General features: G+C 35.9%; 1 protein-coding gene and 1 pseudogene across 1 annotated transcript; both read right to left on the bottom strand.

Moving 5' to 3' along the window:
- Positions 1–4,662: 4,662 nt before the first annotated feature.
- LOC143558907 (vacuolar-processing enzyme-like) lies at positions 4,663–8,419 on the bottom strand. Its single transcript, XM_077047645.1, has 9 exons — positions 8,195–8,419; positions 7,638–7,802; positions 7,389–7,545; positions 7,221–7,306; positions 6,267–6,466; positions 6,133–6,181; positions 5,809–6,018; positions 4,942–5,142; positions 4,663–4,842 (listed from the first exon to the last, which is right to left on the bottom strand). Exons 1-9 carry the CDS (start codon positions 8,417–8,419, stop codon positions 4,663–4,665), a joined length of 1,473 nt encoding a protein of 490 aa, XP_076903760.1.
- Positions 8,420–10,517: 2,098 nt separating this feature from the next.
- On the bottom strand, positions 10,518–18,484 carry LOC143558906 (vacuolar-processing enzyme-like; annotated as a pseudogene).
- Positions 18,485–23,631: the final 5,147 nt, after the last annotated feature.

The raw sequence follows: 23,631 nt of genomic DNA, 5'->3' as shown, positions 1-23,631 counted from the left end.
CGTAATTATTGTTATTAGATTATTGATTGTTTTCCAAACAACGCATCAGTTGGAACTCACCTTCTATAGGCCTTAGTAATGTGTTAATGTTTTAGTCTATGATTCATGTTCATCTTTTGCATACGATCGATTTCCAACATATACATTGTGCTAAATATTATACTAAGTTTACTCTACGAAAAGGCCTTAAATCTTTGTCTCTTCTTCGTTTATAAAAGTTGTTTTGAATCCTCAAAAGAGATATTGGCACCATGCTACTGAACATGTTGGCATAGATGTTGGTGAAACATCTAATTTGTGTTCTTTTTCTTGCTTTTTTAGGTCATCTTTTTCAGGAAGTCTTGATAAAAGTTGTTTACATTTGAAAAACTTTATAATTGCAAAAGATTACTTAGATTCAAGGTATAGTATTGATAAAATATTTATTATTGCAAAAGATTACTAAGACTAAAAACTCGTTATAATAATTTTTTATTAATATAACTGACTTGTCAACTTAGGTCTTTACCTATTTACCGACTTATAAATACGATCCGGAATTACTAGCATTACCCAGACTGATATCTCATCTTCTTAAATCTTAACTATGTATAGGCATCCATCCTCCTTTATACAAAGTATACTTGCAATATTATAAATGGTTTTCTGAATATATAAAATTAGGCATAAATGTCTTAAATAATTATACGGTGTATAGAGATATGAAGCATAGAGTAGTGTGATATTGGAAACAGTTGCTACATTAAAATTTTAAGGAACAAATTAGTAGATAACTTCATACGTTGATAAAGCAGATTAAGATAGTGTTTAGAGTGACTACTACGGAGAGACACCCACATTTGTAGAAGCAAAGCAACCATCTTTAATGAAACCAACATCAGTGTGATCCTACATGCATTAAGAATAATCAAAATGTTATACTAATTAAGTTTTTGCATGTATTAGTGAAATTATATGAATAGTGTTATACTAAGTTCTGACCAATAAGGTTTTCAAAAAGTTTGACCCTCTATAGTCAGAACAATAATACATTTCAAAGTTTGACTTTTTATTTCAAAACGATTGTATGAGTGTTTTGATGACGGCTGATAACGGTGTGAAATTGGATGGCCAGGTGGTGTAGCTATAAGCCTACAACGTGACCCCAGGGTCGGCTTCTGGGTTGAGCGACCGGCCGGGACACTAATTTTCGGGGGCACAACAATTTTTTTATATATGTATTTTAATATTTTTTTATGAAATAAGTACAAATCGTAATCTTCTTATTAGATATCGGGCCCATTTTTTTTATCCATAACCGATTTGAGGTACTGGGCCAACGGGACCTTTTATTTCGTTACTCGTTAGGGCCTATGAGCCTTTTTATTTCAGCTCGATCAAGTCATTTAAATTCTCAGATACCCATGAGAAATTATATGAATAGTGTGTACCTGTGGGTGTGGGCTCATGCCGGTCTTGTTCACAGAACTCATCTGATCATGCATCAGACCGAAGTGAATGTGTGGAAAGTGGGCCCACTGTTTGATAAAAAAACATGTATAGTTAACCTTTTTGTTGGAATTTACTTACGAGGGTAACAATCATATGTCTAAGCACCGTAAACTACGTGAACGGAACCGGTGTTCTTCATGTTTTTTCGTCAAGCTATTATTGAACAATGAAGGTACGCTCAAAAATAGCTACCAAATGGAATTTTTTATTTGTGTTCGTTCATTAAAGAAATGAATTTGTTTGTAAATGGTTCACGAAAAACAATGCTTTATTTAGCATTTATATGTACGTAATTTTACATATAAGTTATTACATCATACTCATAAAAATATTTGTTTCATTATGTAACTCATTAGAAAACCTTTAACGAACATAATATGATTAGATTAGAAAAGCAATTAAGCAAACATAAACGGTACATTATCGAATATTCACGAACACAACTGAGTGAACATGGCCTCCATTCGTGTTTGTTCAATTAGTTATTTGGGCAAAATTCCTTGTTCATGTTCGTTCATTCATTTGAATGAACATAAATGAACTTACCGCCGAACAGTTTATAAACAGTCGTTAATTCACAACTGCTTTCTAGATTATATATATATATATAGGGTAAAGTTAAAATGAAAACCCACTTGAGTTGTAAAAACCCGCAAAAACCCTATGTAACATTGTTTTTTTTGTTACATGTAATATATGTTGTAACATTTAATACAAAACATCGTAACATAAAAAAAAATGTTTTGCTACTTTTAAACATTTTTTACTAATTTTTATATATGTTTTCAGGAAAGAGAAAAAGTTATATTTATATTTATATTTTTTATTCATTTTAATTGTTAACCACAAAATTTAAACTTTAATTAAAAACATGTGGTTGAGAATGAGTTTCTAGAGTTTTCAACTCAAGTGAGTTTTCATTATATATATATATATATATGATTATGCATTATGCTATTCTTTCTTGCTGAAAACAGAAAGAAAATGAAATCTGAAAGTTGTAACTTTTATAAGAGTAAAAACAAAAACCCTAGTAAAACTAATAAAGAAGAAGACATGCATATTACATTCTTAGCAGCAGCACTGAAGGCTTCTCTGTGACTAATGTCAGGATTCCCGGCTTTGATCCTTTGAATCTCTTCCCTGCATTTTTAATTTAAATTTCAATTGCTGACTCATCTATTATTATAACTTCTTTAGCATTTTTATTATATTTATAGAATAAATGGATATTTATATGATCAAATAAAAAAAAGGAGATTATGAAAGCTGACTTGATGAACCGGTTGTAGGCAGATGGAACTCTTTGTCTCTTCTCTGGAGCTGACATGAATAGCAAAAACAACCCATCAATTTTACTTTCTAGTTTGTCAATTTTGGAATATTTTTAAAATATGAAGAATGAGAGGGCCGGTATCTATACTGTCACCTCACACATTCTCTTTTATTTTTCTACAAAATATAGAAAGAAGATAATTTATACTGAAATCAACAAAATGGGTAATAATTTATCTAATCAAATATCAATATTCTTTTAAATAATATCAAAATAAAATAAAAAAAGCTAAAAAAATCTAGAAAGCAGTAAATATATTTGTCATATTCTTTTCATTTTTAATTAAGTTGTTTTATGTTTTCTTAAGTTACTCTGGATATGAAATCTCTAGGTTAAAACTAATGCAATTACTAGTGTGTGTGTGTGTGTGTGAGAGAGAGAGAGAGAGAGAGAGAGAGATGGCTTTTCAATATAAACATGAGCTAGCTAGGGGCATGGAAATGAGAAAAGAAAAGTTTTTACTGCTTCCTTTAAACATCAGTACTTAATGCTAAACAAAGATGAATTAACAATTTTAACAATTGAATTCACTTTTATCTAAATGCTAATGAAAAGATAATTTTTATAGAAAATCACTTGAAAGAACCCGTGTTTTCACATGGACAGCTATATGTCGCCTTGTCAAGAGTTACAAGCAGGTTTGGGCTCAAGATTCTGATTCTTGATAAACAAGGTAATCTGACCAATACAACAACAAATGTAGTGTACAAGGAAATTTTTTCTTATTTGTGATCATTGCGTAAAGTTTTGCTTTGTAATTCCTGTAATTTTAATAAAAGTTGTAACTGTATTAACAATATATTATAATTGTGTTATTGATTGTATTTTGTTTAACGTTTAAATATCGTAATTTTCATTAATTCCCCGTATAATACACGGGTCTCAAACTAGTATATATATATATATATATATAACATAAGTAGAAAATATATATACCTTCACAAAAAAATGAAGTGAATCGCGCACAATTTTTTCAAACATTTCTACATTCACCTATTGCATCTGATGGTAATCCATACACTAGCTGCTGAAGAGTGCCTGTACATTTTCGCATAGTAATGAACCCGGGTCTATCTATAGCATCTTCTCTTTGTTGAAAATATGATATTGTTCTTACATATCATTTGCTAAACGCAAAAATAATTGTCTGCACATTCAAAAACTTCCTCTAAAATACTGTTCATCATAAATGGGATATAGGCTAAAATATTGGCATACCAAAGTTTCATTAGAGCCCACTCGCTCACGATCAAGAGGTGGTTGTCTTGCTAGTCTATGTCGCATTTGATATTGCTCAACCAAGAGGTTAATCGTTATCATGCTCGCTTCAAAAATAAGATCGTCTTCTTCTGAATATCGAATGAAATAAACTATTTCAATTTCGTTTTTGGTTGATGTTTTGGAGTAAAGTTAGGACAAAAGAAGAAATTTGAGAATTGGAGAACTATGAGTGAATTTGTTAATATATAGAAAGTTTGAATTTTATTCCATAAGTTCATATGGCACACACTCCCACACATTCCACACACAACGTACGGTCATGTTTCATATGCTAGCCCCAGGGTTTTATGGTGTTCGCTAATGAAATGGTCGCGGCAATAAGCTAGCGCCCTTGGCTCGTGCACCACAACAAATAGTCTAACCCGTAATCTACCTTAATAACAACTTAATTGATATTCGCATCACTTATCTATGTAACGAAACACAACGTTTTAACAACTCTAATAGTCAAATCGATCATTTATTTCAAATGGAAACATGGAAACATATACTTGAAATAAACACCATTAAGTAATATGATATTGCAAGTAAACACATGCTAACACTTGATAAAATTAGACACTAAAAACCCCATTGCTAGCATATGGTCCGATGTTCTTCCCAGCACATGTGGCTATAACCACTTCCTCAACCTCGGTCATCTCAACTTGGGTATTGCAAATGTTTGCAAAGGCGCGCATGTGCTTCAAGCCGTCTTCAGTCAGCAGGCCACAATGCTTCTCAAATAATCGAGTCTTCACAAGAACATTTCTCATTAATCAAAATAGCCATATATATAGTACAGTTTGAAAAATTCCTAGTTTAAACATTGTCTTGGTTTAAGTAAAACGTACCATAGATTTAAGACAATCCCAGTCATCCACTACCGGTAGACCATGACCTCTAGTCGAACGAAGGATTGAACGACCCTTTTGTGGTCCGAAAAGTAGCACGCCAATCATGTCGACACTACTATCCAAATGTGACATATGCCTCAATGTCTCGGCTATCTTGTTGAGAGATTCCGCTCTTTTGGATATTGGTGATCTCTTGTACTGCATAATTTATGGAGCGCGTGAAACCAAAATAATTACCAACCATTAACCGACATAAGTGAACCCGTCACTTTAGTTTTATTTCTCGTTTGTTGTACGGGTTCAGCTTTGCATGTACTCATCTCCGAAAAAAACCAAAAACTAAACTGAACCCGTAGAAGTTGAACCGAACCCATAAGCGACATTAGGATTCATGTTTGTTTGACTGTATTTGTTTTTCGAGCATTAACAGCTTATTTTTTTTTTCTTTATTATTTGGATCGTTTCATTTGAAAGTTTGTTATTGAACTTATGAATTATATTTTTTTCTTTTTAGTGCTAGTTAATTTATAATATTAGAAATTAATAAATCATGTGACCTAAATATTTTAGGCTAAGTGCGTAATAATTATCAGAAAAAATATATGCCTTAGTCTAGGGCCCATTTTTGTTCCAATATATATCAAGCCCAAATGGCAAAACAAAACTAAATCAAATCTATGGTTAAAACTTAAAAGAAAACTAACTGGTTTTTCAACACCACAAAAACCGGTTCTTGGTTCAAATTGAGCCCAAAACTGACCCATATAGTGCACATATAAGTACAAAGGTGTCATAACACGCTGATGTAATGAAAGATGACGTGTGCGTTAATTTTATACTAACAAAAAAATCACAATTACTTACTTTCTGCCACAAGTACATAAGATCCGCATCTCTTTGATTTACAGCATTCGTAATCATATTATATTGATTCCGATTAGCTGGTAGGTTTGCAGTTGCAGGATTGAATCCTTGATAAAGATAGACCTTCTCATGTTTTATGCTTTTGGTGCCAAATTCCATCACATGAGAACCATTAACATAAGTACCATACGTAGATGTCCGGTTCTTCACCTATACATGAAAATATGCCAATTTGAACAATCATTGTATGCACATATTAAATTGTTCAAAGAACGTATATAATACAATTGTTCATGGCCAAATGCTTAAAGTCTAGTCTCAAACCCTGTTGATTTGTTGCTCAAGCGTGTCTTTCTTCAGGTTATGCGTATCGCTGGTTAAAACAACTGATAAAATGTTAATTAATGACTCATAAACAACCATATATATATAGCGTACTATACGTGGACTATAAATACCTATCTTCTAGCCAAGCGACGCTAAATGTATCTCCCAAACAAACTGTATACTCGGGTGGGGAAGGAGGGATCGTGTCGGGACAATAGTATATATAACTGAACTCTAAGGCATTGGTTGAACTTATGGCGTAAATGTTGAGATCATCGGGGAGCAAGCCTATGAAGACGCTCCCACTATCACAAGCTTCTAAATACATGACCTACAATATACAATTAAATTTCTTCATTGGAGACATAAACATATTTCTCTATAAATAAAAGTTACATATAATGATATAAATAAAATAGCACCACAAGTTTAGTTATTTTCTTTTAAACAAGGTATATACGTTGGTTTTGAATAATCTCAACTATCATCTTTTGGTCGATGCAATCCCAACTAATGAAATGGCTTGTTACAGTCCCATTTTTTAACAAGTTTGCTTCCAACGATCCACGACTAATGAAAGCTTTACTCCATTAGTCTTTGGTCATCGGAAAACTTAGCATTTTCTTCCCAAACCCATTTGAAACCTTTCGGAACTTGTTTTTAGTAAAAACCCCCAATTATTGAGGCCGCCGGAACCCTAGGGGGTGGTTGTTAGAAAAAGGTTTTCGGCCGAAAAACTCCTTTTTCATGTGGAAATTGTCGGTGGTGGTATTTAGATAGTGATGGTAAGCGGTGGTGGTGGCGGTGGTGGTGTTCAAGTGGCGACGGTGTTGTTCACGTGGTGGTTGTCAATCAGCGGCGGTGGTTTTGTCCAGGTGATGCTGGCGGCGGCGGTGTTCAGGTTGAGTTTTCCGATGAAAAAAGGAGTTTTTCGGGAAAAAAAAAAACGTTAGCCGGCGGCTGGAGACTGACGGAGTTACGCTTCTATTAGTCGTTATCAATGGAAGCAAATATGTGGGACTGCCACCAGCTGGGATTATTTAAAACCAATATAACTTTAAACAAAATATGTCAGTATGCATTACCATCTCTTTGTATGTGCCCGTTGCATGCTTCTCTTTCAAGACCTCAATGAAGTCATTGGCCACAACATAAGGCTTTTCAGGCATCCCTACAACCGTACTAAGACTAATGACCACTATAATTCGATCTTAATTAGTCTTTTTGCTAAGTGAAATTTTTTTAAGACTCACCTAATGTTCCAGCCCCTCCATGATCTGTGTAGAAAAGAAAGATTCGATCATTCGGTTTGCTATCTATAACCTTTCCACTTCCACCTTTCACCGCACTTTTGTTACCAAGAAGCACGGAGTAAAAGTTTTCGGCTGTAACTGCGTCCCCAGTGTAGTCCTGTAATAACAAGTGTAGTATTTTAGCAACATATTTTGATCACTTTATTTCTTAACATATATCTAGATGTGTATACATATATAGCAATGTACCTTTGGTACTCCGGCATAGACGTCCTCGCCTTCTGGGTGATTAATAATTACACCAGGCCTCGGATTCTCATCACTTGTTGCAATATCATCGTACATGAACACGACAATGTTTTCGTCTTTCAGGCCTCCTTTTCTAAGTATTTGGTAAGCATGACACACATTTGCCTGTGGTTAATGAAACTTTATATTTCCAAGGGGTAATGTGTTATAACACTACCAATTTTTCTTTATTGTTAACGATATATATATTTTTTAAAAGATAATTTTAAACTTATGTTCGTACTCTGTAGACAAATACACGATTTCGAAGATTTGTACGTTTGGGTTGACCCCGAGAAGCATAATTCATGTTGAAACGTTGATAATTTCATAATTATATGCATGTGGCGACGGCATATTCAAAATTTAATAAGACGTACATTATATTTTAAAGATTGTAAAAGTTAAACAAACTGTTATAAAATGAAACATTGAAGCAACTTTTGACAATTTTTACATTTGTGCTTAGATAATTTATACATTATCACACACAGCTCGATTTTTAATAATATTTGCACCTGATGCCGGTAATTTTTGTAGTCCTTTGAACCAGCCACAAGTAGAGCCCATCTAGTGCCACTACCCAACTGGTAATCCACCTCATCTTCTAAATCCACAGCTGACCGAATGAATGGATCCCAATTCGAACCCAAGCCCGAACCTCTTTTCGCAGAAGCTCCGTTAGGTAGTGCCACGACTGTCATCAATACTATAACCAAACATATTATACTAGAGCCGGCCATTGAAACCGAAAACCCTAGGTGTTTGGAGAAAGTGATAACTTCAGTTATTACAATGCATGCATATATGTGTGAACATATATTCATTGCATTGCATACATATATTCAAGTGTACAAAATATGCATGCAAAGATAACACCACTTGGCAAAATGTGAACGCCAAATGGGATTCACATTTGATAAACAACATGCAAAATCAGTGTTTAGCATATCTAAAGCACCTAGCCTATAATTGGTCAATTTTGTGGGTCAATTTTGTTTTGTACTGCATTTGTTTTATATTAATGCTCTATGCATGTTTGTATTAGACTACAAGGTGAGAGGTTTTTCTAACTTTTTTTATTTATTATAATTTTTTTAATGTGCTAAAGGTGAAGTAAAGTTGTAAATGTTAAATTCATCTATGCTAACCCACTCGCTCCGGCGGGAACAAAATGGAACGCGTTTTGTTATGCTACTAATAGGTCGGTATCGTTTTAGTTTGTTACGGTATCAGCAACGAGAAGAGAAAACCCAAAAAAATAAGTCGTAATATATCCAAATAGACATCGACACATGGCCAGTTTGTTTTTTTTTAAATTACAACTAAATGATAAATAAATAAAAATCAAAACCGACATAAAAAATAAATCAAAATAAAGTTTAAATAAAGTTAAAACACTAACCGGACAGGGTGGGGTGGTGGGGTTCGAACCTGTGTGTGATTTAGACTACCAGATCTAATAGTATTATATAATTAATCCAAGTACAATGGTTCATGTTTAAAGTCTACAATCCCAGCAACCGCTTAACCAACCTGAAGAAGAGTTTGCTTAACCAAATATTTGAAGATCGAGATGCTTAATTTGTGTTGTAACGCTTGTGTTTGTTGGCTCGTCCTGGACTTCATTGGGCACGGCCTCAGCGGGAAGGAAGGCGTACATGCATAGTCGTGCTTGCATGACGAACGCATCGCTGGTTGCGAGCTGTTGCCGCTCGCCTGATGAGTCCAAAGCAGGACGAAACCAGCAGACCCTGGTCATGAGTGGACCGATTGGCTGGCCTTCGGGCGCCGCACGGAGTCTGAGGGATAACTCCGTGACAAGTGGTATCAGAGCAGGTCGAACCTCGGATACGTTGGAACGTGCACACTCAACCAAAAAGAGCTTAAAAATGTCGAGAATAAGTTAAGCAATGGTGGTGGGAGAAGATCGATGGTCTTTGTAAGCCGCGAGTATGGGATCGTGGGCGCCGCCCTAGTCCAGTGAAGTGAAGACCTCCGTGTTCGTGTTAAAAGTTTTACGGTATAGCAGAGCCGTAACCTGTTTTGAAGTCTGCTAACTTGGCGAACGTCGGCCTCATACAATCCGGTGGCATAATTAACCGACGCGGCTAACTCACATTTTGGCTGAACTATTGGGTGTCCCATTTATCAGAGTTGATCATTCTCAAAACGCATGGCTTCGGCTTGTGAGCTGGTATGGGACGGCGAGCTTGCCCTTCAGACATGCATGGCATAGGGGAGGACCACTACGTCTAAGTCTTGCACGTCGGTATGGGACGACATGTGCATGCACGAGGATGCGCATGGTTATGGTGGTGGGAGAGTGTCACGGACCAAATATTTGAAGATCGAGATGCTTAATTTGTGTTGTAACGCTTGGGTTTGTTGGCTCGTCCCGGACTTCATTGGGCACGGCCTGGGATGGAAGGCGTACATGCCTAGTCGTGCTTGCATGACGAACGCATCGCTGGTTGCGAGCTGTTGCCGCTCGCCTGATGAGTCCAAGGCAGGACGAAACCAGGAGACCCTGGTCATGAGCGGACCGATTGGCTGGCCTTCGGATGCCGCACGGAGTCTGAGGGATAACTCCGTGACATTAAGCCACCCTATTGACAACTTTTAAGACTACACCAATACCTAACAACTTTATTCGTATTCATATCAAACAAACATCTGTGTCACAAAATACAAAACAAGTTCTTTATGTGACAACTCTTCAATACTGATAGTCAGGTCAATCATTTATGTTCAAATGAAACACGCACACATATACTTGAAATAAACACCTTAAGTATGCTGATAATGCAAGTAAATTACACATGTTAACGCTTGATAAAATTAGACGCTAAAATCCCCATTGCTAGCATATGGCCCGATGTTCTTCCCAGCACAAGTAGCAATAAGCACTTCCTCAACCTCAGTCATCCCAACTTGGTTATTGCAAATGTTTGCAAAGGCGCGCATGTGCTTCATGCCATGTTCAGTTAGCAAGCCACAATGCTTCTCAAATAATTGAGTCTTCACAAGAAAATATCTCATTTAACAAAATGGCCATATATATAGTAGAAGTTAAAAGTTCCTAGTTTAAACTATATCTTGCTTCAAGTAAAACATACCACAGATTTAAGACAATCCCAATCATCCACTAGCGGTAGACCTTGACCTCTAGTCGAACGGAGGATTGTGCGACCCTTTTGTGGTCCGAAAAGAGCACCCCAATCATGTCAACACTGCTATCTAAATGTGACATATGCCTTAAGGTCTTGGTTATCTTCATGAGTGATTCCGCTCTTTTAGAAACTGGTGATCTCTTGTACTGCACAATTTAGGGAGCACGTGAAACTAATATAGCCAACCATTAACCGATATAACTGAACCTGAACATCCCAAAACCGTTGGTTTGGTTTTATGTTTCCTCAAAAACTCAAATTTGTGGTTTGGATTTGGTTTTGCATGTACCCGTAAAAACCCAAAAAAAAATACTGAACTCAACCTGTAAAAATCGAGCATAACCGAATCAAACCAGCAAGCAACATTAATTTATTTTTTTGAGCCTAATGTTAATTGATTGATTTTTTTTGTTAGACGGATTTAATCATTTATTAAAATGTTTAAACTTGTAAATTACTTTTTATCTTCTAGGTGTTAAGTAATTTATAAGAAATTAATGAATCGTGTAACTCAAATATATTAGGCTCAAGTTTAATAATTAAATAATTATCAAGTAACAAAAGAAATTGTCACACTAGTTTAAGCCTCAAATTCATTATTTTGGACCCACTGTTTGTCCAAAGTTTCAAGCCCAGCTGCCCAAATGGTAAAACTTAAACAGAACCCATTGTGAAAAGAAAAATCGATTGGTTTTCAAAAACCCCGAAAATTAAATTTTGGGTTTTTGGTTCGGTTTGAGTCCGCCCATATAGTGCGCTTATATGCACCATAGCGCCATAACAAACAAGGTATTTATTTTTAGTAAACAGACAAATCACATTTACTTACTTTCTGCCACAAGTACATAAGATCCGCGTCTCTTTGATTTACAGCATTCGTGATCATATTATATCGATTCTGATTAGCTGGTAGGTATGCAGTTGCAGGATCGAATCCTTGATATAAATAAACCTTCTCATATTTTATGTCCTTGGTACCAAATTCCATCACATGAGAACCGTTAACATAAGTACCATTTATAGATGTCCTTTCCTTCACCTATACACGAAAACGTGCCAATTTAATAGCAATCCTCATATTCACATGTTGAACTACTTAAAACCTATAATACATTTAATCATTTATTCATAGCCAAATGCTTAAAGTCATGTATAGTCTCAAACCTTGCTGATTTGCAGCACAAGTGATTCTTTCTTTAGGTTATGTGTCTCGCTGTTAAACCAACCCATAAAAATGTTCAATTAAAACTCATAAACAACCATATGTATGCCCATACCATACGCGGACTATACATCCATACGCGGACTATACATACCTGTCTTCCAACCAAGCAACGCTAAATGTATCTCCCAAGCAGACTGTATACTCGGGTGGGGGAGGGGGATCCATGTCTGGACAATAGATTATATAACTGCCTTCGTATGGTTTGGTTGAAGATATCGCGTATATGTTGAGATCTTCGGGGAGCAAGCCTTCGAAGATGCTTCCACTTTCACAAGCTTCGATATATATTACCTACAATATATAATAAACCTTCTTGATTAGACACATTATTTTATTTCTCAATGGAACAAAGTTTCTGAAAGATAATTGTTTTCCTTAAATTCCTCTCATTAATTATCTCCCTTTATATAATAATTACAATGGTTATCTCATATTTAGAGATAAGATTTACAAAGATCTTGATAATTCTAAATAATATTTTACAAATAATATAAATCTATTACAATATCTTCGGGAGACCTTTGGTAAAAATGTCGACTATCTAGTATCGGGTTGGTACATGTTGAATGCACACATGACCCCTCTGAACTTGTTCACGAACAAAATGGATGTCAACCTCGATGTGTTTGGTACGTTGGTGTTGAACTGGATTGCTTGAGAGGTAGATAGCACTAATGTTGTCATAGTAAACCAATGTAGCGACAGATAACGAACGATGCAATTCCAACAAAAGATTCTGTAACCAGCAAATTTCCGCTACCACGTTGGCAACTCCTCTGTATTCTGCTTCGGCAATGGATCTGGAGACAATGGCTTGTCGTTTAGAAGACCAAGCTAAGATATTATCACCAAAGTAGACACAATAGCCTGATGTAGAACGTCGAGTGTCTGGGCAACCCGCCCAATCGGCTTCAGTGTATGCTCGTAGATTCTGGGTACTAGCATGGCCTAGCGTGAGACCAAAATCCGAAGACCCCCGAAGATATCGAAGAATCCGTAATAAGGCGTTCCAATGAGACAGTTTAGGTGAATGCATGTGCATACACACCTTCTGTACCGCATACGATATGTCTGGACGTGTGAATGTAAGGTATTGAAGAGCCCCGGCCAAACTTCTGAACAAAGTTGGATCTTCGAAATCTGTTCCGTCGTTCGAACTTAATTTTGGTTTTGTGTCAACGGGAGTCAGGACCGATTTACACGAGGACATGGCTGCTTGTTCCAATATAACGGCCACATAAGACTTCTGCGATAAAAACATAGTGTTACCGTCCCTTTTAACTGAGATTCCAAGAAAATAGCTTAAGGGGCCGAGGTCTTTCATTGCGATCTCAGAGGAAAGTTGGCCATGAGAGTAACCCGCAAACCATCGGATGAAGTGGTGAGAATGATGTCATCGACATATATAAGCAAATACGCCGTGTCTGCACCGTGTTTGTAAACAAACAGAGAGTTGTCACACCGGCTTTGATTGAACCCGAGTGTGATGACGTAATCTGTGAACCGTTGGTACCATGCCCGAGGAGCTTGTTTAAGACCGTAAAGCGATTTCTTTAGGCGGCACACATGGTCCGGGTAGTTGCTATGCCGAAACCCCATTGGTTGATACATATAAACTGTTTCTCTAAGAGACCCATGTAGAAACGCGTTGGTGACATCCAACTGGTGAACCGGCCATGAGTGGGTTAATGCCAAGGATAAGACGGTAAGAATGGTTGCCGGTTTTACAACAGGATTGAAAGTCTCTCCACAATCCACGCCCAACTTTTGATTTCGACCATCACATACAAGTCTGGCCTTATACCTTTCTAAAGACCCATCTGATTTGAATTTGTGTCGAAAAAGCCACATACTACAGATTACATTCATGTCCGGTGTTCGTGGAACCAATTCCTACGTCTCATTTTTAATAAGGGCAATAAACTCAACCTGCATTGCTTGGCACCATTCAGGTGTGGACAAGGCAACATAGGATTACGAGGAATGGTTGCAATAGAGGAGGTATTGAGGTTGAAAAGTTGTTTGGGTTTAACAATGCCATCCATGGATCGAGTACGAATGGTCCGTTGGTTTACAGTTGGGTCCGGCTGGGAAACGGGATTAGGATTATGAGGGTTGACGGGTGGTGATTGATTCTGTTGGGAGGTAGAAGTGGTATTGTTATTGGTGTGAGGAGGGTGGGTAGTGTGTGTTGAATTGGGCTGATTGGTTCTGGGCCTACGAGAATAGACAATGGGTGTAGCATTGGGTTGGGTAGATGAGTGGACTGGGTCAAAGTGGGTTGGTGAGGGTGCGGGTGGAGATTGGGCTTCGGCCGTGGGTTGGGTTGTTTGGGCTGGGTGTTTAGAATGGTCAATGTGGTTCCAGAATAATGGATGGATAGTGTCTGTAAGGAATTGGTAGTTTTGGAGCAATGGTCGGATGAGATTTTTGAATGGGAAACTGGTTTCATCAAACCGAACATGTCGGCAAATTATGATTTTGTGAGTAGATAAGTCTAGACACTTGTATCCGCGGTGTTGGGTGGGGTAGCCGAGAAATACACAAGGTGTCGAACGGTGTTGAAGTTTATGTATGGAAGTGTGGGGAATGAGTGGATAGCAAAGGCATCCGAACACTCGAAGGTGGTCGTATGTCGGAGATCGATTGTAGAGTAGGTGTGTGGGGGTTTTAAGGTTAAGGGTTTGGTTAGGTAATATGTTTATTAAATACGTGGCAACTTCTAATGCATGATGCCAGAATGTGTTGGGTAGGTTGGCATGGGCAAGGAGGGTGCGGATGATATTGTTTATTGAGCGGATTTTGCGTTCCACTTTTCCGTTTTGCAATGATGTATATGGGCATGAGAAACGGAATGTCATGCCGTTTTGATGGCAAAAAGTTTGAAAAGAGTTGTTGGAATACTCTTTTCCATTGTCACATTGAAATTGTTTAATGCTTCTTTCAAATTGCGTTTGAATGAGTGTGTAGAATTGTTTAAATATGGTGTAAACATGTGATTTATGGCTTAAGGGGTAAGTCCAAAGGAAGTTTGTGAAATCGTCAACAAACAAAATATAATAACGGTGACCCCCGGTGCTTATAACCGGGGATGTCCGTAGATCACTATGTATCAAATCAAACGGCATAAAAGTAGGATTATTAGAAGCAACAAACGGAAGTCTAGTACTTTTACCAAAAACACATGATTGACAAAGTTTGGAATTAAATTTATTGCATTGAATAGAACTAGACTTAATAAGAAATTTAATTAAGTTTGATCCCGGGTGGCCCAACCATTGATGCCACACTTCTTGTGAAAGAGCAGTAAATGAGGAGGCTGAGCGAATCTTGGAAAGAATTTCTGGTGTGAGCGGGTAAAGATCTCCAGAGCTATTGCTGCGGAGGATACGAGCCTTGGTCTTGAGATCCTTCACAAGAAAACCATACGGGTCAAATTTAATTGAAACTTGGTTGTCGGTTGCTAGGAGATGAACCGACAATAGGTTTTTAATAATGCTAGGTGCAAAAAGGACATTGTTCAATTTAAGTTGTGGAAAAGGTGGTTTAAGGGTTTGGTTGCCTTGTCCGATCACGGGAATAGTATTACCGTCGCCTACAATAATGTTGTGTAAAATACCGGTATTAAAAAAAGACGAGAAATTACCTGGGTGATTTGTCAGTGATTCGTGGCCCCAGTGTCCATATACCATGGTTTCTCGGGTGGGTTGAGAGTCATTGTGTGGAGTGCCTGTTCGATATCGATCGGTGAGTAGCCCATAGGATACGCTTGCCCAGGCTTTGGTCCAAGTATGCCTTGACCCGAGGTTTGTGGTCTGCTTGATGTAGGATATGGGCAGGGAGGTGAAGTAGCCCATTGTTGCCATTGAGATTGGGCCGGACCCATGTTGGGCCAGTACCCAAGAAACGGAGTCCAAGGTGCATATTGTTGTTGGTTGTATGGACCTGATCGTCCCCTGCCTGAAGAAGTCCTGCCACGACCTCGTCCGCGTCCGCGGCCACGATTGCCACCAAAAGACGAGTCTGACCGGTTTTGGGTGGTTGTCTCTGACTGTTGCTGATCAGTTCGTGAGGCCGAGGCCTGTAGGGCAAAGCTGGCTGTTTGAGCCGCATGAAGGGCTTGGCTGTTCATCTCTATTTCTTCTTGGCATAACTGAGACCGGGTTTCATTAAAATCCGGTAGAGGAGTGGCTGAGCTGATCACTGTTGCGATGGTCCTATATTGTTCGGTTAACCCACCGAGCACTTTCAATACTAATTGAGTCTGGGACAAAGGCACATCAACGTAATATAATTGATCGGCTAATATTTTTACCTCTTGGCAATATGCAGCCACATCTTTGAAGTTTTCGAGGCGTGTTTTATTGAGTTTTGTCTGAAGATGAAGAGCCCGAGAACTCTTGTTATCCTGAAAAAGGTTTTGCAACGCGATCCACGCGTCGTAGGCCGTCGTGTTTTTCTTCATAACGTTTGGAGAAGGTCGATGGAGATTGTTCCATAGATCCATTGCAAGACAATTGCATCAAGTCGTTTCCATGACTCTTCGAGTGGAGGGGCTGCCAGACCTTTGTCTTTGTCAGCCGAAGCTGGTGGTGCAGCAGAAGAGGAGGATTCGCCCCGTGGTTCAAGGTGGTCGACAATTAGGTAAGCGGTGCAATGGATCTTGAATAATTCTGACCATGTGACATACTGGGAACTCTCGTTGTCCAGGGTTATGGGGATGAAGTTTTTGATGTTAGACACGGTGATTGCGGGATGGAGTTTGGCCTCCATGTTCGATTCGGGGAGTGAGACAGAGTGTGTTACGGAAGAGAGGAGGGCAGGGAGAAGAGGCACCGGTTAGATGATAGGAAAGAAGAGAGGGGAGAGAGGATCTTTAGGCTATTGATACCATGAAAGATAATTGTTTTCCTTAAATTCCTCTCATTCATTATCTCCCTTTATATAATAATTACAATGGTTATCTCATATTTAGAGATAAGATTTACAAAGATCTTGATAATTCTAAATAATATTTTACAAATAATATAAATCTATTAGTTTCATATAAATAACATCACAAGTTTAGTTATTTTCTTTTAAACAATATGTAAGTATGCATTACCATCTCTTTGTATGTGCCCATGGCATGCTTCTGTTTCAAGACATCAATAAAGTCACTAGCCACAACATAAGGCTTTTCAGGCATCCCTACAACCAAACTAAGACTCATGACCACTTTTATTCTATCTTAATTACTCGTATATATTCTAGACTGAAATTCTTCGAACGTTCACCTATCAATCCAGCCCCTCCGTGATCCGTGTAGTAAAGAAAGATCCGATCATCCGGCTTGCTATCTATAACCTCTCCACTTCCACCTTTCACCGCACTTTTGTCACCAAGAAGTACCGAGTAAAAGTTTTCTGCTGTAACAGCATCCCCGGTGTAATCCTGTAATAACAAGTGTACTATTTTAGTAACATATTTTGGATCACTTTACATTTTAACATATATCAAGATGTATATATAGCAATGTACCTTTGGTACACAGGCATAGACGTCCGCGCCTTCCGGGTAATGAATTATTACACTAGGCCTCGGATTCTCATCACTTGTTGCAATATCATCATACATGAACACCACAATATTTTCATCTTTTAAGTATTTGATAAGCATGACACGCATTTGCCTGTGGTTATAAAAAAATTTATACTTCCAAGGGGTAATGTGTATACTGTACAATATTTTCTTTAATGTTAAACCTAATTGCTGTAGCACATTTTAACTTTTTTTCTTTTTTTTGTATATTTATAACCAACAATCAATATCTAATATAGGGTTGTAAAAGAGTCGAGTCAAGTCGATTTGGCTTGGCTTGGCTCGTTTATCTTAACGAGCCTAAATGTTGATCAACTCATGCTCTACTTGTAAAAAGCTCGAGCCAGCTCATTTACTTTTAATTTTTCTTTAACAAATACTGATATATCTAAAAACTAAAAAAAAAGTAAAATATTTTGAACATACCATAATTGCCGAATTTATCAACCAGTTCAAAGAAATTATTGTGTAACAAACCAAAACGAGTTAACTAACGAGCGAACCAACAGGGTTAAACAATTTCATGTTAAAACTTAAAAATACGCATTTCATTTTGAATTTATGTGTCTAACATGACTTTCGGGTTTGTGACAAAAAACCTGATGCCGGTAATTTTTGTAGCCCTTTGAACCAGCCACAAGTAGTGCCCATCTAGTGCCATTCCCCAACTGGTCATCCACCTCATCTTCCAAATCCACAGCTGACCGAATTAATGGATCCCAATTCGAACCCGAACCCGAACCCAAACCTCTTTTCACTGCAGCTCCATTAGGCAGTGCCACCAAAGTAATCAAAACAAGAAGCAAACATATTATACGAGAGGCAGCCATTTGGGAAAAAAAAGTGACTAACTTCATATATATATTCAAGTGTACAAAAAGAGGACATGCAAAATAATTTTTTATTGCAACTAGTTTTTTTTATTTTTATTTTTCGGTATATGTGTTCTAACCTTTAAATTTATTGGGTCATATTTGATGAACCAATTATGCTAATTTCCTTTTTGGCAGGAACTTTATTTACTGACTTTTGTTTTAATCAAAACTCAAACCATTCGACCGTCCATCTCGAACTCCAACTTTTAATTTTCATATTATTTTAAAATAAAATTGTTATAGTCAAAAGTCAAACCATTCTACCATCCATCTTGAATTCCATCTTTTAATTTTCATATTATTTTGAAATTTCAAAAGTTTTCAATTTATTTATTTATTATCTTTTTATTATTATTTTTTTTTTTGGTGTCGTAGACAAATTTTGTACTAAATTTCCGCACTCTATGTGGTTTGTACTTCATTTTACTTTCAGTTTTCTTAAACTTTTGTCATCTCGTTTTTATTTTAACTATTTTTTAAATTCTTTTATCTTGTCTTGAATTCTTTCAAGAGTTATTTATTTTTTATTTTTGGTAGCAGATTTATAGCCTTTTAGCAATTCCTTCTGCATATTATCCTATTGCAATTGTCATTTTGTCATGACCAATTAATCAAGAGGAGCAAATTCTTGTGACTAACATGTCTTCATGGTCGAATGTCCCCTAAGAACGGATAACATATGTACCCAAATGTGCGTAAATAGTGTAATCAGGACATGACTGAAAAATATTGCATCGTAAGAAGAAAAGTGATCAAGTATCAGGATAGGTAGGTGATTGATCAAACACATGCGTGTATCAAAAGCAGCATACAGGAATTTTTCAAGGTTGGTGCGGATCAAACAAGTGTGTCTTACTTTTAGAGTAGTGATCGACTGATCGGTACGTTTCATGTTTATCTTATTTCAAGTTAAAAATATACTGAGTTGAAATTTTGGTGAAACAACATAAACAGCAGATTTAGAAGAATGTAAAAACAATTAGTTAAATGGGCTTTGAAGTTATGTAAAATGTAAGTTTATGAATATGGGAATTGGGATTTGGAACTAAAATAATAAGTTAAATGGGCTGGGCCAACGGAAACAGACACAAAATTCAAAATCGGGTGTTTTATTTTTCTAGAATTGATCTCTACAAAGTACAAAGTACACACCATAAATATAAATATCCACACGCGACAATTAGGGATGAGCGTTTTCGGTATTGGTACCGATTGGTACCGGTATCGAATTCGGTAGCAGTACCAAATTCGGTACCGATACCTATTTGGTACCGTCGGTACCGAGTCAATACCAAGTTTTGAGTTTTCGATATTGGTACGGTTCGGTACGGTACTGGTATTTTCCGAATTTTGCATGAAAATACCGGTACCAAACCGAACATTTTGATACCGGTACCAATATTTCCGAATTTCGGGATCGGTACCGGTATCATCCCGAGCTCATTCCTATTGACAATGATACCTTTTTTTGTTTTTGGTTGAGTAGTTCGTTCCGTGATTATGACCAGGAATACGGTTGGTTACTTGTTTAAACTTAATGTTCGATATTTATATTCGACACATTAATTTTTATGAGTCTTGACTATTGGGTTCTTATTTATTTTGTGACATTGTTTTATTGTGTTAATTGTTGAACTAGCTAAGTAATGTTATTCGTATTTTCTTGAATTTGAGCACATCTTATTTATTATTACACGCAATTTTTTAAATGACAATCTATACTACTTCAAAAAAGTATTTACACTTGTCCAGGATAGACTAGACTCTTGGACCACCAACACGAGTGTTTATTACACATATTGTCACTAATTTTTTCCTCAACTTCTAAACCATAATATTTCACTTTTCTTTTAACTTAAACCATGTGTAAATGCATAGACCACGAGCCATTGAATGGATGATGACATCTTGTCCTTGAAAGGCACTTGCAACTAAAAAGGTTTTGAGTGTGTGAACCCAAAATGGTGGGATATTTGTTCACCAAAGAATTGAAGAAAAATTCAAAATCCCACTAACCATACTTTTGAAAATACTTACTCCAAAGTGCATGTTTTCTTTACCAAACTCTCCAAAAGGTTTGTAAAATCTTCATTGAACCACTCATCATGGACTTGAAGCTTGCCTCTACAGAAGTCCAAATATTAATCCATCTCTAGTTGAAATATTACACTTAGTGTTGGAATACTTTGAAACGTTGATATGTAACTTTGAAGAAGAAAATTTCACATGTCCTATAGTAAGTATAACATTAGATCACTCTAGATTAGCCGAAAACACATATATTTAAATTAGTAAAAAGTCGGCTCGGACCAAACCGTTTAAACACTCTTAAAAGGAACTTGAATAACTTGTTCCATTAACACATTATATTTTTATTTTATTATTTTTTTTTTCTTGGTGGTGATTATAACCTTAATTTCTCAAAACTAAAATTCCAGTTTGTATAAGAGGTTTTACTTCATAGTGAATAAGTTTTCTAGTGTTATTGCTTTACTTGAAAATTTAAATAAACATGTGAGGTGGCATTGTATGATTGGTTATTCAAATTAATAAAGGTTAAATCTATGCCTAATGCTCATTGTTCGCCCCATGGACCCAACCAACCAAAAAACCCCTACATAGCAGTGTTTCACGACCATTCAGGCTGGCTGGCTTGACGACGATTCTTGCCCCATTAGTCATGCCCTTACTAACATCATAATCTTTCATTATGCTTTTTATTATTATTAAATAAATTTTTTCGTGTGTATGAATAATTACTATCTATTTTGAAGCGCGTAATATGTTAACTGCACTCTCACTAATTGTATATCACGCAAACTGAATTTAAAACTAGAATTAATGGTATTATGGTGTCGATAAATTGGATCAAAGTAAAAACAAATTCAAGTTTATCTCCTCTGACAAACCAAAAACGAATAACGAGAAAATTTCACCGGTTCCCATTAAGAAAAGTCAGAAAATGAATCTGATAATTTGTCCCAGGTTCTAAGGCAAGTCGAAATGTTGAGTCCCCAACTATATTTATATACTTTTAAAACCACACATATGCATTGATCCCATTAGAACAAAGACGTTTTGATTATAACTTAAGTTCCAATTGTGAAAGTAGAACTACATACGCAAATGATAACTTCTAATTATGTCCAATCTACTTTATACTATTAAAACAATAACTTTTCCCATAAATAACATTCATTCTTATAATTTTCTACTAATAAAATAATTCAAAATTAAATTAAATTACATTCAACATATTTTAATCTATTATACTATTAATTAATGCATGTGTTTCTTAATGAGTTGTGGTTTTTCTTTTCAAAGTTTCATAGTATTTATTTATTATTTTGGTTTTATTTCGGTTTTTGGTTGTTGTTTGGTTTTAGTTTTTATAAATTTGTTTCTTTTCGGTTTGATTTTTTTAGTTTCGTTTTAGATGGGTTTAACTTTATTCAGTTTTTAGTTTCGGTTTTTATAGTTTTTGTTTTTGGTTCGGTTTTAGTTTTTCAGTTTCATTTCGGTTTTTCTTTAGTTTTATTGGTATTTGGTTTTATATAGGTTTTAGGTTTTGTTGTAGTTTTTGTCAATTTAGTTTCGTTTCAGTTTGTATTTAGTTTGTTTGATGTTTAGTTTAAGTGTCTAATGAAAAATGAAAGAACATGAAGGGTTCACAAATTAAGTGAAATATTCACATGTGTTTCAACTTTCAAGTGGGTTGAAATCATTGAAGCTTCATTTATTTATTTTTATTTTTGATCTTCACAGCCAGTAATAATGAATTCGCATTTGGTAGAAATGATTTCAAAAGCTAAGAACATTGTATGTGTTACCCTTTATTTTTCTTTTTAAACTTCAAGTGTGTTATTTCAATTTTCATTTATAAATATGGGTCATTTTAAAAATGTTCGATTTGTTTTGGCTCAGGTCAAAATAGATTATTTTAAAAGGGTATCAGTTTAGTTATGTTCAACGAGTAAATATAAAAAGGTATTCTTTTGGGTTTCAACGGGTCTTTTTAAAATCGAATCTATTTGGTTCGGGTCATACCAGGTCAATTTTAGACGATATCGATTTGGTTCGGGTTAAAATGACTCATTCTCAAAATGTATCGATTGATTCTGATCAAAACATGTTATTTTAAAAAGGTTTCGATTTGGTTCTGGTTCTTAAATGCGCTTTAGACGTGCTTCAGCTTATTTTATTAATGCAAGACTTTTAACATGAAATGTAAATGCAATTTTCGTAGGCAGTTAGTCACTATGTTTGTTAGATTGGTGTATGAATGCTTATGTCATCAACCGTGTTCCCGGTCCAGAAAGAAAAGAAGTCTGAATCATTTATGTTCCCGGTCCAGGAAGAAAAGAAGCCAGAATCATTTATGTTTTAAACATTCTACTATGTAACGTCACTTTTTATAGGTTTATGTATTTCAGTACTTTGTTTGCGCATGAATATGAATTGCAATTAAAAATCATGTTGCTGTCTCAAAAAAATATCAAAAAATAACTTATCGTTTGAAATTATATATGTGTTTACTTGACGATTTCTATACTTTCACCCGTGTCATACACGGGTCAATAACCTAGTTATGTATCTAATAATATGGGAACACCTATTATTCATTCATTTTGCATTCATTATGTATTTTCAACTAGTGAATTTGTCAAATTAGATTGTGACACGTGTAAACAACAACATTTGATTAACATTACATTAGCCAAATGAATGATATTTAATAACTCAAACTATAAGTCGATAATATGTTGTGGTATAAATAAAACCTTAACCATTCATCTATAATTAAGAAAATGTGTCTCACATGGTTTATTTTTTAAAGCTAGAATAGTTATTTAGTTCATAAGTCAACTTCATGTATTATTGTATCTTATACATGATAATGAAACAAACGAATGTTTTATAATATATAGTCCACAAAACTTATGCGACTATGTCAAATCCAATTTCACAAGCAATACTCACTAATTAGCTGTACATATTTGAGGTGTATAAATAATAAACCTTGCATTACTCGTTTGTAGATAGGTTTATACACACTTAAAAAGAGCATATATTCATGCAATACATAAAACAATACTAAATTT

This window comes from Bidens hawaiensis, unplaced genomic scaffold (genome assembly GCF_021521415.1).
Source record: "Bidens hawaiensis isolate Kalapana, Puna unplaced genomic scaffold, B.hawaiensis_p1.1 tig00019670_1, whole genome shotgun sequence".
NCBI lineage: Eukaryota > Viridiplantae > Streptophyta > Magnoliopsida > Asterales > Asteraceae > Bidens > Bidens hawaiensis.
This window is presented reverse-complemented; position numbering and strand designations above follow the sequence as displayed.